The sequence below is a fragment of the Idiotropiscis lumnitzeri genome, chromosome 9 (assembly GCF_059441095.1).
Source record: "Idiotropiscis lumnitzeri isolate Australia: NSW breed Sydney's pygmy pipehorse chromosome 9, RoL_Ilum_1.0, whole genome shotgun sequence".
In the NCBI taxonomy this organism is placed as follows: Eukaryota; Metazoa; Chordata; class Actinopteri; order Syngnathiformes; family Syngnathidae; genus Idiotropiscis; species Idiotropiscis lumnitzeri.
The window spans coordinates 18,135,783-18,155,094 of NC_142399.1; the positions used below are offsets into that span (position 1 = coordinate 18,135,783).

Genomic DNA, 19,312 nt, shown 5'->3' on the forward strand with positions numbered 1-19,312 from the left:
GAGGCTGAACCGGTGTGCTCATGTTGAGAAAGTCACTCCATGTGCTCCTGTGGTTCACTCTCCTTGTGCGCCATCTGGTGTCATTTATAGAACATTACAACCAATGTAAATTGTTTCCAATCATATGGGCGTTTATTCTATTTAACTTTAAGGTCCATTTACAAGTATGCTCTTTATCCTCACGGGTATGACATTTTAGCACACTAGTAGAAAGACTAGGGTACAATTAAAAAAACGACAGTGTCTTACTTTTGTTCTTTTCCACTACTGCATTCCACCCAGGGCCGCTTCCAAGGATTTGGGACAACATGAAAAGAAATATTGCTGGACCTCACCACAGCCGGCCAATAGGACGGAGTAATTTTTTTTGACTATTGCCATATCTGTGAAAACAATATGACAATTATTTGGTAGCATATGCACGGAAAATCTAATTAAATTCATGTGGATTCAATTATTTGCTGTAGGACGCTATACCCCAGAACCATCACATTCTTTAAATAATTGAACATAAATTTAATTACCCAAAAATGATAAAGTTAAATAATTAAATAACCTATTTCTTTCAAATGTAATGCAACTATAATCAGTGGTGGAACAAATAAAATCTCTGCAAACATCACAACAAACAAAATGGCTAATTGCCTTTTATGATTTATTGTAATTTCAATCGTTAGAACAAGAATCCACAAGACGTTGCTACAGAACTTTCCACCACATGAACTTCTAACCCACCTCGCCTATGAAAGACATATTGTCGATCCTTGGCTTCTTTCTTCTGCCTAAGCTACTTTGCGTTGCGTTTTTGGCTACTGGACTAGAAGGGAATCTTGCCATCTCTGCTTCGACTCACAGTCTGATAACGTGAAAAGCTGTCGGTCTCTGCATGCTGGCGCGGTGGATTGAACCATTTTAGGCTTTGAAAAAGTTTCCGAAATACACTTAATGTTGCCACCATTGCATTGTAAATTAAATGTATGGGTAATTATTACTGAGTGTCATATTATTTTGTCAAGATTATACTTTTATTTGGGGCCCAGTCAGTCCTTCTTTCTCCCCCCTTTTTGCCACCCTGATTCAATCACTGACATTTCTGCACACAATGGACAATTTCAGCATACTAATAGGGCAACTACAAGTGAGGCAAAATTATGTTATTGAAGTGTCATTGCAGTACAGTACTCGATTCTGTCACTCGTTGGCTTGTGCAGTGCTGACAGAAAGTGGTGTTAAATGAAAAAGTTTCCGAAATTCAAGATGGACTCCAGTTTTAACTTTTCTCAGCAGAGTCCAAAATAGACAGTATATGCTATATGGAAGCACAAATGTTAAAAACACATTTCAAGCATAATGACAGTGTCAGCTGTGATTAGATGCATTCCAATGGCACTGAATATTATGCAGGAATATCTTAAGTAGCATTATAAAACAATGAAGAGCAAACATCTGCAAGTAGTTGTCAAACAGGGTTGGGTGTTTACCTGACCTCTGGGCCAAAGTTACCTGGGATATCCTCCATTTCAACTGCAACCTGAATATGGATATGATGATATGAATAAACCACTCAACTACTTCCGATCAAAGCAATAAACTACAATGAATGGAAACTGAAAGATTACTCCAGAAAGTTGAATCTGTCATTGAAGGGTGCAAATGTCAAACAATATCAAGACTGGAAACTTTTGGGCTTATTTGGTTCACAAGTTGTTATACAATTGCTCATCTTATTATACAATCTTCGTGCTGTCCCGTTAATGCTGTGAGTTGAGTTCATGTGAAATCGTGAACAGGGTACAGACCTGATAACTTAAGCGGAATTTACTAATGAAGCGGTAGTGACGCACTCCAAAACCATGATGGCAAGTCCAATCACTAATTTGAATTTAGTACTATTGTTGTTAGCTGCAAGTAAGTACTGCACATAAATGATTAATTATTAGTAATAATACAATCCTAAATAGATGTTATCTTCTAAGTGAGATATGATGTTTAATAGCTCCCTTGACAAAATCATACAGGATGTGCATTTTTCGTTCCGTGTTTTTTGTCAAAGCCACACCTACTCCTCACAGATAACAGGACTGTACAACGTTGGTCATCCAGTTTTGACAGATTCACAGAAGATGGCTCAGTTTCTTGTTGCACTGTTAGTGCTTGTCCTTGTTTTCCTGTGTAAAGCACTGAGCAATGAAGGGATCTGCAAAACAGAAAAGACATGCCCTGAATATTTTTCCATTGTTACGACAAACGAGGTAAGTTACAGATTTTTACCCACTCTCAAATTATATGCATGTAGTTCTTAAGAAATCATGGTGTGGTTGTAAAATGATTTATGAATTTTTGGGGATTTGTCTACAGGATTTTGAAACCCGTCTTTACGTTGAAACATTGTGGATTACCACTCAAATAAAAAGTCAAAACAACTTTGCGGTGATGGCTGCACATTATAGATTGAAATGGTTCTGTGACAGACAGAAGCGTAAAGGTAAGGCAAATCTTAAAAAAAATAAATAAATATATATACGTATATATATATATATTTAGTCCATCTGTGGACGAAATCCCCTTAACCACACTTGCATCCCTGTGCTCCTCAATTGCACGTTTCCAGTGAGAATGCGAGTGTGAAGTGTTTCCCAATTCTCATTCATGATCTGTCGAATGCACCCTAGTTCCAAATGTTGGCCAAGTTACTTACAAAATGTAATATATTATATATTACATGTTACTTGCATGTGAAAGTAATACGTTCCTTTGCAATATTACTGTCTTTGTAGAGTAACTCAGTTATTCAAGTTTAAGTTACTTTTAAGTTATTTGTTTAAAATCTGCGATTAATTTATTGAAAAATGATTTCGAAAGGAAAATGCAAAAATGTTAACTCGTAATGAAGATATTTAGTATGGGCTATAATATTAAATTGTTGTGCTCTATGGTAGGAGATTACGACCTTTGCTCAATATTTGTATCAATATGATTTATTTTTTAAATACAACTATTGGAACTGATATTTGTTCCAGTAAATACATATTCTCAGACTGTAAACCATAAATCAAATTTTCAACACAAAAAATGTGATGGATGATGTATAATTGATAATTCTAACAAGATTGAAATGGCATGTAAAATAAAATAAAAGCAAAAATACTATATGTTTTTATAAAGTTAAAACTGACCTGACTACAGTTTATTTTTCATTATATATATATATATATATATATATATATATATATATATATATATATATATATCAGTCAAAGCTCTGTATTGTCTTTGTGAAGTTTGGTTGTTGTTTTGCAAGTATTATTTTCCAGTTTCATGTCCCTCAAATAATATGTTGAATATGTTGCATTCATACAGGTCATCTACGGTGTGACGGCTGGCCGGTCCTCATCACAGTCCAAAAAGTTGGAGATACTCTGTATGCAAACATGTCCTGGTTTGTTCGAAATATAACAGAAACAGATAAAACCAGTGACACAGATGTGTGGTTTCAAACAAGACCGAGCGGTTATGTTTATGTCAGGTAAGAAGCAAAGTCATGCTTTCTGTACAGAGTTCAGCTATCAGCAATGTTAATGAAATCTCTACAGTAAAATTTGCATGCAATAGTTTAAAGTTCAAAGTTTGATGAAAATTACGATTTCAGGCAGACATTTCGATGTGCAGCATTTCGACAGTCAAACGAAGAATGGTAATACAGATAATTAATATCTAACAATTTAATATCTAACATGTTTTCTACATCTCGTTAAGATCATTTGGAGGAATGCCAACCTTTCAAGCAGGCAGAGAAAATGCAGAGAAACTGCAAGAACACTTGACGAAAGCCGGGAAGTTCTTTGTTTACAACCATTTCTCTGGAGCTGGTTACAATTCCACTTTGGCTCTTAGGAAGTACAATGAAATCTGGATTCCTGCGCCATAACCTCATCTTCAACTGTGCATTGTAAACCTAATGTTGTTCTTCTGAGCATATCGTAAATCAAGATCATGTTCGCCGAATGTTAACAATAATTGTAATGGGACACATTTATGAAGAGGCTTTTAAGAAACAACAAAATAATATCAATTAATTGCAAAGTAACCAATTTTGTATTTACTGTTCATATTTTAAACAATGATTAAAAAAAATAAAGTCCTAATCAGCACTGATGTTTTGTATTTTTTTATATAAATATGTTATTTAGATAAATATATATACATGAAATGAGTTAAGAACACTTTAAATTACTGTTACTTGCATTCTTTAAACAATAAATCAGCTCATTGTGTGTATGGTTATGAGATACTTTTTTTCCCCCCACTTATCAACAGATCAAATCATTCACATGCTCTGTCAAAAGCTTGTTGCCTGATGCCATGTGAATGTCCTTGTGAAAATATGAAGTTTATCTTGTTCTTCTGGTTAGTCGGTTTGTAATCATGCAGAGCAATAGTTTCTGGTTTCTGGTTTCAGAAAGTCCATTCAATGACTTTTGGAGATAAAACAAAAGCAAAATTACAATGCATTTAGTTTCTTTTCTGGGTTAATGCCACACCCGCTTTTTAACACTAGGTGGCAGTATAGGCGCAGCTATCATGCGGATTAACAATTTAAAACAAACAAATGAGGACACTTTATTCAATTGGAATGATTATTCATTTCCATTTAAAATACACTTAGTCCGTCTTTTTTTTTCTTTTTTTTTTTTTTACAATCACGCCTGTTACATTCTAGCCCAAACTTTAAACTGTATATTGTGAAAAGCACAAAACCAAAATCAAAACCACAATAATTGTAGAGGTTATATTTAGTTCTTTTCGTTTCTCCTTTTCGTTGTTTAATCTCTTGAGTAAATAACGGACACAAACCAAGATGACGGTCGCAGCACGGTTAAAGGACCGTGTTGCTCATCCGCCATCAATTTTATTTTTTTTCAAACAATGCATAACACTTCCTTCTTCGTGTGTAACAGTAAATAAAGAATTACCATGGACAGTCTTAACATCTCGTACATTTCAATTAAAAAAATTCTAAATAATCCCAGTTCTTTTCACAAACATACAAATGTCAAAAATCAATCTTGTGAAATGGCGCTTACAATAATGTTCATGATTGTCGTTATTATGTTTTATCCTAAAGAAACTCCTAAATAAGTTCGCCATAATTAATTTTCATTGATGTTTATTCACGGGTGAGCAGGAGGCTATCGCAATCAATTTGGGACAAAAGTTAGGATACACCCTGGATTGGTCTCTAGCCAATCGCAGCATTAAAAGTGGGGTGAGTCAAGCAATTTTTAATATAATTGGAAATTTTATTGATGACTGGCTTTTCTAAATTAGAAGAAATGATCAGAACACTCTGAAAATCAACACCTTTTTGTAATAAGTGGAATTGATTCACTCATTTAAGGATTAGTTCAACTCAATCAGAAATAATGGCTTGTCTAGACTTTTATACCCATTTCTGTCAGTGCCTTTTTGGGCTAAATGCACGCATGCACACGCACACACACACACGCACGCACCCATGCACGCACACACACAAAAAAAGAGAGAGAGAATCAGAATCATTATTGTCCAAGTATGTAAAACACACGAGGAATTTGTCTACTATTACAGTAACAGGTAACTACGATCAACAAAGACATGACATAAGTATAGAAAATCTTTCCATAATGTCGAGGTACCATTGTGCAGTAATAGTAATAGTAGTCATAACTGCAGAGATAAAGTGATCAGAGGTGCAGTACTTCAAATACTACAACAGCTGTGTATATGATGCAGATAATTGTTGCACCATTTATCAAGTGTCGAGTAGCAGTACATGGAATGCAACTTTGGGTGTCCAATTATACAGAAGGTCCATGAGTGCTTTAAAGTGTCAGTGCTCGAGAATATTGATCAACAACAGCTGTTCAAGTATGTACAGGGCAGACGTTATACTTCTCCGTGCAGTAATAATAATAATAACAATAACAACAATAATAACCATAATAATAATAATAATAATAATAATGATGATGATAATAATAATAATAATAATAATAATAATAATAATAATAATAATAATAATAATAATAATAATAATAATAATAATAATAATAATAATAATATTATTATTATTATTATTATTATTATTGGGTGGCATGGTGGACGACTGGTTAGCACGATGGCCTCACAGTGAGAGACAGCATCGGGCGTGGGTTCGATCCTGGCTCCGGCCATCCTGTGTGGAGTTTGCATGTTATCCCCGTGCTTGCGTGGGTTTCCTCCCACATTCCAAAAACATTTATTGCAGGCCGATTGAACACTCCAAATTGCCCCTGGGCATGAGTATGAGCGCGGATGGTTGTTCGTCTCTGTGTGCCCTGCAATTGGCTGGAAACCAGTTCAGGGTGCCCCCCGCCTACTGCCCGAAGATCGCTGAGATAGGCTCCAGCACCCCCGCGACCCTAGTGAGGAGAAGCGGTACAGAAGATGGATGGATTATTATAATAATAATATTATTATTATTATTATTATTATCATTATTATTAGGATCGTAATAATAATGATAATAATAATAATGCCCCACAACGGTGTGCAAAGTTGACAAACATTAACTTAGCGCCACAATAGAGTTTGAATCAAGTGTTTAGGGCAGTGGTGGAAAACTCTGATTCATGGAGAGCCATATCCTGCCTGTTTTAGATTCCTCCCTACTTCAAAGACACTGATTCAAATAATCAGGATCATTATAGGCTTCTACAGAGCTTGTTGAGTGCTCATCGATTGACTCGGGTGTGTTTGGAGGAGGTAGAGATCTAAAACAGGCAGTGTACGGCTCTCCAGGAATCGTAGTTCCCTACCGCTGGTTTAGGGAGTTAATGGCGCAAGGGAAGAAGCTGTTTGAATGTCTGCTGGTTTTGGCGTGCATGGTTCGAAAGTACATATCTGAGGGGAGGAGCTGGAAAAGGTGGTGACCAGGGTGTGGAAGGTCAATTTATCTAATATATAATATATATAATATATCTAATTTCCTGTGCTCTTGAGTGGGTAGGGGGGTACCTCATTGTCCGTGCAATCGGATCTTGTCCATTTTTGTGGCGGCACCAAACCAAACTATGATGGAGGAACACCGGACTGATTCGATGACTGCTGTGTAGAACTCTTTCAACAGCTCCTGTGGCAGGCCGTGCTTCCTCAGCAGCCTCAGGAAGTACATCATTTGCTGGGACTTCTTTCAGGATGCAGTTGATGTTGGCCTCCCTTTTCAGGTCCTGAGAGAGAGAGAGAGAGAGAGAGTGAGTTCGAGAGTTTTCATGAGAGACAGTGAATTCCATGGCAATCCATTTGGGAAATATGTTCCACTTCTATGCATACTTAACTTGCGGAGTGGATCCAGAAGTTATCCTGATCGTCTGTGATGAGATGTGCCCAAAACAGGCTGCTTTGAAGGAGCATGTGCTTTGCCTTCACTAAAAGAAACAACATCAGTACCATCTTGGCATCTTGATCTTGCTTGGATTTGGCAGGAAATGTAAATTCATTGTTTTCTGAGATGTTTAATTCTGATTTTAAAATATCCCACATGTAAGTAACAACCTAAGAATGTGACATCTTTCATCATCAAGGTATATACTGAGCTAACCACCCAAAAATTCATCAAACGTTAAACTTACGCGTAACTACTCCTCATAACAACTACCCAAAAAGCTCCTTTGCCTTTTTTTGCCCTTTTTGTTTCCATATTTTGGGAGTATTTTCCTCCTCCTCCCATCTTTCCTGACGCATATCCTCAAATAGTTCTCCTTGAGTTGTGTGTGGGGGTGTGTGTGTGTGTGTGTGCGCGTGTTCTTGCACAGAAGATTCTGATAAGAGATGTCAGTGTCAGCCCTGGGGGAAGACGCTTGCTAATAGAGTTTGCTCTGTGGAGGAGAATGCACTAAGAATGTAATGGTAAAATAAACTGAATGCAGTTGTGTGCCTCCGTGTGCTTTCACTCGCGTGTATGCACAGGAAGACATACTGCATATTTTCAGTGGTAGGCGCATCAACGCCGGCGGCGGAGCCGAAAGTCCGTCATCATCAGTAGTCAGTTCACTCCGTCAGTCCATCATCGATATCATTAACGGAATTCTTTTCTGCTAAATTGTATTTCGTCACTGCTATTTTAGGATCGTGAGTCAAAAACGGTTTCCCAGAGCAGTCATTCATTGAGAAACATTGCTCTTTCTGCTTCTTGACCCCAAAATGTCCCTTAGCTTTTTTTTTTATTTTATTTTTTTTTTTTATTAATGGCTGTCTGGGGGATTGCTGAATTTCGCAATATCATTTGTCTTTGAAAGTTACGGTCAGTCCATCAGTGTCAGACTAACGGACCTTCCGTCGTTACTGACAGACAGGTGTAAATGCATATTCTTTTATTAAACGGTTCATTTTCTTTATTCACACAATGCACGGATGAATTCCCACTTCCGTCCTTGCGTAGTCCGTTCTTCTTAAAAAACATCTCGTCCTCCTTCCCCGTCCGATCCTGGGACGGAATGACCACCTCTGTTTTTTACAATGGAGAAATCCATCCATCCAATTCCGATTCCAAAATCCTTAGCGGAGTCATCTCATTTGGAAGACATACTGTTGTTTAACAGTGTGTCGTGTTTTTCTCTTGATTTATTTAGGACTTTCTTAGAAAGAGTCAGAGAGAACGGAAATTTCTTATACTTGAGGGTCTTTTTTTTCCTTACTGACGAGAACGAGCACAACTCATAACTGATGATGATGAACACGAAATTTGGACCTTGTTTGCCCTTGACCTGATGCGGGTTGCTGCTCGCCTCTTCTGGGGCCAGGCTGGAAGGAAGAGCTTGTTGGCAAGCACCAGGGGGAGGAAGTGTTTGCATAAAAACGTACCGTACGCACTTTTCCACAGTCATGTTGAGATGTATCAAGAACGAAATCACGTCTTGAGTGCACGGAGGACTGACCGCTGAACTTCAAGTCTGTGCCTCCTTCATTGCTCAGCATCCGATTAGAAGTTGCTGACTCCAGAGGCCAGTGTGCTCATGTTAACAATTGTTCAGTCCTCGACTTCAGAGCGCTGACCAGTGAGCTAACTTTCAGGTGACCTATTTAAAAAAAAACTAATTATTTGAGGATGTGCCAGGATGGCTGGCTGCCAGGATGGCCGAGTGGTCTAAGGCGCCGCGTTCGGGACCCAGTCTCCCCAGGAGGCCTGGGTTCGAATCTCGAATTTCCCCATTGTGGGACTAATAAAGGGAATATTGTTATTATTATTATTATTATGTGAGACTATTAGGATGCACAGGCGTAGACTAACACAAAATGGGAACAGTCCGTGGGCTACCAGTCAACCGCGATCAACTATTTGATCATGCTTGCTATTGATAGCAATTTTTTGACTAAACTAAAATGATTTGTTTGCTTTTTTTTTTTTTCAACAAGTCAATGACAATGTGCACTTTGGAAGGGCTGCACAATAAACATCACTGTTGCACATTTTCTGGCTACGCCATTTGTTTTGGAGGAGGTCGAAAAGGAACCCGCGACAACATGACAAGGCTAAAATAAACTAACTTTCAAACTCAAACATACATGGCGATGGGGTGGAATTTCGCAGCAGTAAACAAGGTTGTTGTTTGTTTGTTGTTTGGTGATTGATTGATCGATCTGAGAATTAGGATGTTCAAGTTTATCACAAAAATTACAAAAAATGAAAAATATCAGCCAATGCGATATAGCTGTTTATTGAGAAGTCTAATGAAAACTCTTTTTTTTTTTCATTTCAATTATTTTTTACCAGCTCCGTCGAGTGACTGGTTGTCTTGACAACAAAGTGTACAACCAATGTAGTGTCACACACAAATAATAATGGGGGCTGCTGATTTGAGCTGAAAGTATCAGTGTGCCAAAAGCATCCCCTTTGGCAAATACTACATTAGTACTTATTATAGATTTTTGGCATAAATCAAACCACAAAACTCAGAACCAAACATTTGTTTGTGGTAAAAAACCACACCATCTTAAAACAGAATTTTGGGTTTTGTAGGAATAATAACATTGTAATATTACCAAAAAAAAAAAAAGAGCAACGTCTCTATCTTCTAACCTATCTTTTCATCCCTGTTATTGTCGATTATAAGAAGTTGCTATGGATAATCTGTTGATTTAAGCAGAATCAAAGTTTTTTGGTGGAAAGAACACATTTATATTAGAATTAGAGAAATGCATTCAATAAAATACAAATGGCATGCCTTCATTGTGATGTCACAGTGGAATGCAATATTGTACAAGTATACCATATGCTCTTTTGATTATGTAATCTTGTCATGTCACACTAATTTGTGACCAACATTCGAAAGAAAACATGATTCATGCATCTGGAAGCTGTGAGGGTGGATGGAGCAATACTGTTCAGTACTGTACTCAACTATACAGTAAGTGATCCTAAAGAAGTTTATGCTCTCGCTTTTCCATTGCAAGTGTACAGTGTCAATGTGGACTTGCATGGATTATATGGCATTAGTTTGCCCACATCAGGCTTGCCGGAGGATTAGCAGAAAAGCAGATTTGTCAGTCATGCTGTATTTCTCTCTTATTTTCTCTCCGTCTATCTCACTATTAGTCATGCACGCCCTGTATGCAGACAAAACAAAATGTAGAATTGAAATCTCTTGAGGCCTTCAATTAGAGGTCAAGAAATATTTGGTGGGCCAACATTATAGGCAATATTCCCATTAACGTGCTGCCCTTAACTATTGTATTATATTTAGTCTCTGTGGCAAATTCATAGTCCAGTATTTATAGCAGTCTAACCATGTTAAATATAGGACTCAAACCATTTATAATCCCCGTAGAAAGATGTATATTTGGAATCAAGACACTGGTACAAACATTGTAAAACTGAATTGAGACTATGTGAGTCGATTGGCACAATTCTAATGCTTTGTTTCTCCCTCATGGATAGGTAGACAGTTTTACCTTTTTTTTTTTTTAAAGCTAACAAGTATTGCTCACTAAAAACTCTAATAACATTTGAAAATTGTATTACTATAACTTACTCATAATAATGTTGAATAACTATTAACAAATAAACATAGCGAACAAGTCATTCTTTTGATCGACATTTATGGTGTGGTATTTGGTAATTTGGTAACATTGAAGCAACCTGGTTAAATGTACAAAATATAAGGTACAATTGTAGAAAATAATACTTCTCTAAATCTGGGGGTGGAATATATTAGTGCAAGTTGTATCAACTTGACTCGTACTACTGCAGCAGATGAAAAAGTCCCGGAAGAGTCCCAGAAGAGTCTTGGAAAGGTCCTGGAAGTCCTGTAAACACATTTCACGCAAATAGTTGGAACCTAAATATTAATGTTCCCTCGTAGTTTGACATACTGTTATAAGTAAAATGCTAGTAAAACATCCAAGTTGAGCTGCATTTGTTTCCAACATATTGTGTGGCTGGTGTCTCAAATTTTAATATGCATACATAAACAATTACACGCATAAAAATTGTCTTTGTTGTCACTTTCGGATGTTGGGACTTTTTGTTTCTCTACTGACATGTACTTTTGGTGATGCTGGGTTGTTTTGGTTTTTCCATTTAGGCACAGCATATCAGAATTGGTCACTTTTGAATTGCAGTGTTACTAGCTACAATAGTTTCTGCCTGTGGAGTGATGCTCTGTCGTGATAAAACTAAAAGACAGTGAAATATTACATTTCCTCACGGGAATGAAACAAACTGAATTCATGTCTGTGATGCCCATCAGCAAAATAATGACTCGCGCTCCACCTGCTCCATTTTTTCTCCTCCCCAGTTTCATCCTGAGCACTCGATGTCCCATGCTTCCTATTTGTTCTTGACCTGACTTTCCAAACAGGTCCCAGCCAAAAATAGAAATGAATAGTTAGCTGCACGAGTCGTTCATCAACTCCGTGGGGAAATTCCATAGGGAAGGTTTGGCTACAGTGTGGAACTCGGAAGGTGCAGAATTTTGATCTGACAGGAGGACCAAATTGCATTTGGTGTGTACCTATGGCAAACACACGTATGTGCTTCTGAGGGAGATTCTCCATTATACGGAATATTAAACATTTTATTTCAGTTTTGTTTTTACTTATATACGGTATATGTTAAATGTTCCATGGGATCAAAATTCGATTTTCCACGGTTTTATGAATAACATAGATCAAAATGAGTATCTGATCATTAAAGTTTGACATCTATGCCGATTTGCATGTAAATAAGATCAGATTTTGACATTGTTTTGACATAGATTCACCACTTATTATTCAAGTAATGAGACCTGTGCACTTTGTGGCTACGACACACCCACTTGACAAAGGAAACCTAAGATAAAAGTCGAATATTTTTTGTATTACCTGCCAACGTCTGAGTACAACAGTTGAGGAATGAATGGGTTCAGTTTTTTTATGACAGAAATTCCGACGCATTTTGGAATCAAAATTGTTCTGTGTTCTGGCACAATTCGTAGATGAAGACTTTGAAAATGTAAGCTTTCACACATGCTGAAAATAGACTCCTTTGGATAAAGCTGGTTAGGAAGGTAACAGAAATACTCTTCACACACACAAACAAACACACACAAACATGTCTGAAGACAAGAATTTCCAATCTATCAAATTACTATGTGGATAATACTTACCTGCAAATGTGGGGAGCATAATACGGAGGAAAAAGAAAAATCTGCTATTAAAAGGTGATTTATTTTTTTATATATATATAGTGCAGCTAATATATGAGTATGTGTTATTCTTTAATTTTTTCAATAATTTGGGGGATTAAAAAATTATTCATCAATTCATTTATCATGGTTGTCAATTAAATAATTTTTGCAAATAGAAGGTATTATGCCTTACCTTAAACCTTTGTCTTTCCGGCGTCAGTGGCGCATTGGGCAGCAAGTTTTCACCATTCTATCCTATTTATTGCAACAGATTGCATGTCGGCTCATTTTACTTTCATTTCTTTCAGATCTTCTTTGAAAGCAGCTCGCCAAGTCTTCTTAGGCCGTCCTGGCTTTTTCTTGTCTTGTGGGATTCATTTCAGGGCTGTCAGGGCATGTCCATGTTCGTTCTTTTTCAATACACGGCCTGCCAATTCGATTCTTCTTTCAGTTACTATTTCTAAGAGTTTTCGTTGTTCTGTTCTATTAGAAACTTCTTGATTTGTGATTCTGTCTTTGTAGGTGATTTTTAAGATTCTTCTCAGGCATCTCTGCTGGATTACGTTGAGTTTCCTGGTTAGTGTTGCTTTCAACTTCCATGTGTCACTTGCATAAGTTGCTCTTTGTATTACTACGGAGTTGAAAAGTTGCATCTTGATTTTAGCTTGCCACATACGTGATTGAGTCATGATTAACTTTTTCCATTTTTTTTCTATCTCTATTTGTACTTGTTTTCTTGATTGTCTTCCGATTTCCATTATTTTTGTCTATTTGATTGTTTATTCTGAACCCAATTCTCTCTGCTGTTGTTTTCAAAATATCTGTCATTAATTGCAGCTCTTGCATACTAATTAGCGTAATGTCATCTGCAAAGTCAAGATCTGTTAGTTTGGTTTCCGTATTCCAGGTGACTCCAAAGTTCTTATTATAATTTGCAGTCTTCATTACAAAATATATTAGCTGTGAGAACAGGAGGGGAGACAGAATGTAGCCTTGTCTGACTCCTGTTTTTATTAAAAAATAAATAAAATCTGTGTTTCAGTTTGTGTTTTGATGGTACAGCTGGAGCTGGATATTCTTAAAGATATTGATGAATTTTGTGGACACTCCATCGGTTCCAGCAATCTTCCACAGTGATTCCCTATGTACACCGTCAAAGGCTTTCTTGAAATCAGTAACATTGATTGCCAATGGCTGTTGAAATTCTAGACTTTGCTCAATTGCATTTCTCAGTGTGAAAATATGCTCTCTACAGGATCTACCTAGCCTGAAGCCAGCTTACGCTTCTCTTAGTTTTGTGTCGGTTGCAAGCTTCATTCTGTCGAGCAGTACAATGGAAAGTACTTTTCCTGTAACTGATACAAGCAGAATAACTCTCCAATTCCCAAAATCATTGAGAGGTCCTTTTTTGGTATTTTCACTATTGCCCCTTTTTGCCATTCCTTTAGTGCATATTCTTCAGTCCAGTATTTATTTATTCACTTTTACAATGGTTTTGCCACCAGCCTTTAGTAATTCAGCTGGTATTTCATCCTTTGAAAATTTGTAATTCATAATGTATCTAAGGTAGAAATAGCAAAGCTTGCGTTGCGACTCTATGATATGAGTTGCTGTGGTCCTTTATTTTGTGACCTTTTTGTCACATACAATTTGGCATGTCCCTCAGATTTAATCTGGCGTTGCTCTCTGACATGTCAGAACATCAAGTTTTCTTCCATCCCCTGCTGGCCAACATTTTACCCGGGAACCGAACATTCCATCACCTGTTCCTTTTCTGGCAGCACACGACCTGTACAATTAATGCATTATTCAATTTTTTTTTTTTATTCAAGCAAAACACAAATATAAGAGCCAAATTGAAATGTAATTGTTGATAGCATATTGTAGCAATTCAGTTTTTCGTTGGTTTGTATGTCAATTAATTGTGTTTCCTTTTTTAACTCTCACTCTCTCTTTCTCTCTCTCTCTAACGCAAAATTTGCACACCCTTTATAGAAGTGATGCACTCTGAGAAAGGCCTTTGCTACGACAGTGTATCTCTATGCGCGCATGTGTGTGCACATCTATGGGAATATCAACAAAAACCCTTAACAAAACACTCAGTAATCTTCTTACAGAGGTTCGGATTATTCATCCACAGAGCATCTCTGATTTCTTTAATGCAACCTTTCCTGTCGACGCAAGTTTCAATTATTTTATTCACTGCTGTGCTTTGTGTCATAATCAAACATTGCATCCCAAAGTGGGGGAAAAAAATCTCTTGAGTTTTTATAGCACTTTATTACACAAGAGGTTGTGAAATTCTTTCTTTCCATTGCATGCTCGAGCAATCAGATAGTGTGATGACTGATATGGCTAAGGTGAACAGCCATTTGAAATGAGAAAAATGCCATATATTTGTGCCGAGTGGAAGTCTAGTGCAAAGCACAGTCCAACTGTGCGCAAGGGTGGAGTATTATTTCTTTTGCTATTTTGATTTTGCACTGGTGGAACTGGGCCTAGCGGGTCGTTGGCACCTTTATACACTCTTGTGAGATGAAAGTAGACATTTCCAGGCCAATCCTCGCGATATCCCTCATTTGTATCAAAGTCAGGACATCCAAGTGCACGGGCCAAGCTACAGAATGGCCAGTAATCACCAAGGACACCCACATGCCGAGGGAACAATTTTGATACCTGTGATTTTTGGTACACCTGATCTGAATGAAAAATCGAAAGGAATCTGTTTTAAATAAAGCACATTTAATACTTAGAGCCATCAACAATCAAAATCATTGCTTTCATACCATAGCAAGTATACAACATGGCCAGGAAGTATCAGTAACTGTTGATGAATCCTTCCATGAAATAAAATGCATACATATACCAATCTTGCACACACACTCTTAATACAAACAGTAACAAACCTAACTAAAAAGCAACATTTTAAATTGAGAAGAATTAAAAGATTTTTGTGTCATTGTGCTTTTGCAACATGATTTGAATAAATCAGCCTTGGCTCGTATAGGATGCAAAATGGCATCAGCCATCTGTGACAATTGATCACTCTGATTCACTGTTAGCTTGCAAATCAGTGCATGAAATTGGCGTAGACAATGAGATAGCACGCAAAAGAAAAGCCACGGCAAAGAAAATGGCATTATGGGATAAATTAAGCTCAGCAAAACATTGCTTTTTAAGTCAACTTGTTTCTGCTTGATTATGAATGGAATGGGCATTGTTCTGAACGTGTAAATCTTATTTCATGAAATCCTGACTGTGAGAAATATGATAATGCTCACACCGTTACTCTGACCACCCCACTGAAAAATATCTGGCTACAGCACTGCTTCACAGGACATTTGCATTCAGATTTGTGTGTTTTTCCAGTCAAATCACGACAATCAAAAGCGACACAAAGCTGCTTCAGTAGTGCATAAAGAAAGGAATAAACATCAAATCCTGAAATGATTTACAAGACAATGACTGGAGTGAGAACACATCAGAGAGACACGTGGCCACACAGTTCAGCGTGTGCACTTATATATCCTGCTGTGTGTGTGTGCGGGGGTGCGTGTGCCGTGTGCGTGTGCGTGTGCGCGTGTCTAAGTGTGCATGTCTAGGTGTGTGCGGAAGAGATTGTCTTCAGCCTTCCTGCCTTGCCAGCATTGAAAATCTCGGCGAGAACAGGAGAAAACTGGATTAGTGCGAAGGCTTTACACGAGACGGTGATGTCTCGCTGTTGTCACGTGATGCGCTCCACTGCAGCTGCAGATCAATTGTGACAGCTCAATTTCACTGACCATGACAAGTCCCAAGTGCTTTAAACATCGACCTCTCTCTTTCTTCTTCTGCTGTTTGCCCAGCTACCTTTGCCGTTTAAAATTAAAAGGGGTTTTCTTGATGTTTCACTAAAGACAGGTGAAGAAATTGTGCCCTTTGAACCCAATGAAGTAGAATGCCTTTGGATGTAAGGGCATGTTTGCAGGATGAATGTTTTTGTTCTTAATGATAATCCTGACAAATGACAGCCGCCTTCAAATGGTGTTTTGCCCGAGCCATGATTATTTTATTTTTTCCCTACAGGTACAATTTGTAGTTTCCCACGTGCATCATTTATTTGTCACATAGTTTCGAAAAATCACCGCTACAAGATTTTAATTAGAAGAATGAAAGGTAACAAATGAATCAACTCTCCACCTTGGAGTCACTGCATCTGTGTGTTTGCATATTCAGCATGAGATTTTTGGGTGAGCATGGAAAACTAAGACATCTGATCATTGACTCCACGTCTTCAGAGCATGTAAATTATCAATGTCTTCGATTGGAGCAATGTGTTGCCTCACCAAAAAGACTCAAAGGGTAATACAGGTTGAACTCCTGAAATGCATTATTGAGTTGGGTTTTTTTACACTGCATGAGTAATTAAGTGACCTCCAGAATTCATATTCCCAGTTACCCGTCAATCAGCCAATCTTGAAGGTAAGTTCATCAAAAATGTATCAAGTGTCTCCGTGAATCATACATGAAACACATTCAGCTTCAGTTAACTGTTAAATATTGACATCGCAACAAACTATATATACAGCTTGTCCAATGAATTAAAATAAAGTGCTTTTAATGTAGGGACACACGAATGGTGGTTATCAAGGCTCCCTCACAAGAATCACTATTTAAATATCTCCTCTGGCCTTCCTGTGCGGACTTTGACTGTTCTCCCCATGCGTGGCTAGCCACTATGGACTGCAGCTTCAATCCAAAATTAGCCTTTACGGTTTAATTCTAGTTTAGGGTTACATAAATTCAATGGGGAAATATGTTTTGTGTAGCAAAGTGTGGTCAAGGAGTGAATTAAAATGTAATTAAATTCACACTCAAGGATCCATTCTATATTTAAAAGTAACAGAGAAATGCAATTTCATATATTTTATATTTTAAATGTCAAAATCGATACAACTACGTCGTTACATATATTTTGCTTCCAAATAGTCAGGTTGCTTGTGCCTTTTATTCTGAAGGTCTATACCGGATGTCGCTCAGATGTATTCATTGCGTCTAGCGTCAGAGTCCATCGACAAGTCGCTCACATCTGCCCGCGCCGAGTAACTCCGTCTCACTCATAGCTCATCTCTCGGTGTCTTCCTCCCCGTCGCTCATACTCGTACCTTTACACCACCCGGGGTCCTGCCGAAACGCTCGCCGAAAGAAGAGCGCCATGGCCCGCGTGGTGGGAGAAGGGATGCCCGAGTCGACCGTACGAGTAGGTGTGATGCTGAGCCGGCGGAGGAGTAAAGGCAGACGGAGAAAGCGAAAGGAGTTGTTCGCCATACAGATGTGCTTCATGGGGATTCTGCTGGGACTCGTTGTTGGCCTCAAGAATGTGGCACGGAAAGAAGGTGAGAAAACGTCCGCACGAAGTCATGTGGAGTTTGGGGGGAAACACGAATTGGATATTTGAAGGCAGCAAATGTCAAGGGGGGATTCGGGAATCATGTTTCTCTCGTTTGCGTTTTAAAAATCGCATTTTTATTATATTTTCTAAACTCAAACTGTCTTCAGTTTGCATGAGCTCAACTGAATATGGGACTGTCAATTTTACACTAAGATATGAAATTATTTATATTTTTAATTTTTATTTTTATGAAGACTAAATTGTCCACCCCCGCGGCCATTGTCAGGAGAAGTGGTTCAGATAATGGATGGATAAATTCTCCTTAGCTGGAAATGAATTTGGAAAATTGTTTATCAATATGTGTTCAGCGTTTGGCTGGTGACCAGTCCGGGGCATACCTGTCTCCCATTGTCAGCTGGAATAGGCTCAAATTCACTCATGGTCTTAATGAGAGCTTTTGGCATAGAGAATGGATTGATTATTATTATTATTATTATTATTATTATTATTACACATACCATTGTTGTTTGTCTTGTGGCTCAGGCTGATGCCAAGACATGAAAGAGTAATTTACATGCCATGCCATGTTTCAATCAGTTTTTATTCACCCAAAACAAATACAAGTGAGAGTTATTAATTCAGACAGATACTCTTTGTGGTTCCTATTCGTACTTAGGCACCTTTTTGTAATGGTACTCCCTTTTATTAATCTATTGCAAATGAGTTTGTGGATCCCCAGGAGTCCAAGGAACCCAACAGTGACTATAAAATCATTTTACTCGTCACTACAAATTACAAAGTCAGCTGCGGCTGACATTCTTCTGCTCTACTTTCAGACATGTTGAACCTTGGCTGTTTGTGGTTGTGCAAGAAGGCATGTTCAGTACTCACACGCGAGAGAGTCTACATTTTTGTTTTGTGTGGGGGGAAAAAGTGCTGTTAGTGTTGTGGAACATGCTGCTGCCTTTTTGCAGACAGTGCCAGTTCAATTGCTGGTCCATGATGAAAAACAGGTGAGTTGCATCCAGCATAAAAAACATGCGAGTAACTTGCTGTGGAGACCCTTGATGGGCCAAGCCCAATTCAAGTTACAAAAATGATACGGTGTGCTATGGCAGGCACAGCCTTGTCACTTGCTCTAAGTGTGCCACATTGACTGCTGCCCTTGCACATTCCGCTTTTATGTTATCTGACAATCAATTATTGACATTTAAAACCAAATTGATCAAATAATCAATTATTTCAGAATGTAAGAACC

The 19,312-nt window shown here is 37.9% G+C and overlaps 2 protein-coding genes across 2 annotated transcripts in view; both read left to right on the forward strand.

Moving 5' to 3' along the window:
• The first annotated feature begins 2,085 nt into the window (after positions 1–2,085).
• Positions 2,086–4,151, forward strand: soul2 (heme-binding protein soul2). The gene is made up of 4 exons (XM_088305063.1): positions 2,086–2,252; positions 2,359–2,485; positions 3,361–3,526; positions 3,757–4,151. Exons 1-4 carry the CDS (start codon positions 2,124–2,126, stop codon positions 3,926–3,928), a joined length of 594 nt encoding a protein of 197 aa, XP_088161189.1. The 5' UTR covers positions 2,086–2,123; the 3' UTR covers positions 3,929–4,151.
• Positions 4,152–17,726: 13,575 nt separating this feature from the next.
• slc24a3 (solute carrier family 24 member 3) overlaps positions 17,727–19,312 on the forward strand; it is a 65,279-nt gene continuing 63,693 nt past the window's right edge. Inside the window, exon 1 of the mRNA XM_088304046.1 lies at positions 17,727–18,058. Within this exon, the coding sequence (XP_088160172.1) occupies positions 17,878–18,058 (181 nt within the window). The 5' untranslated portion in view covers positions 17,727–17,877. The remainder of the gene's footprint in view (positions 18,059–19,312) is intronic.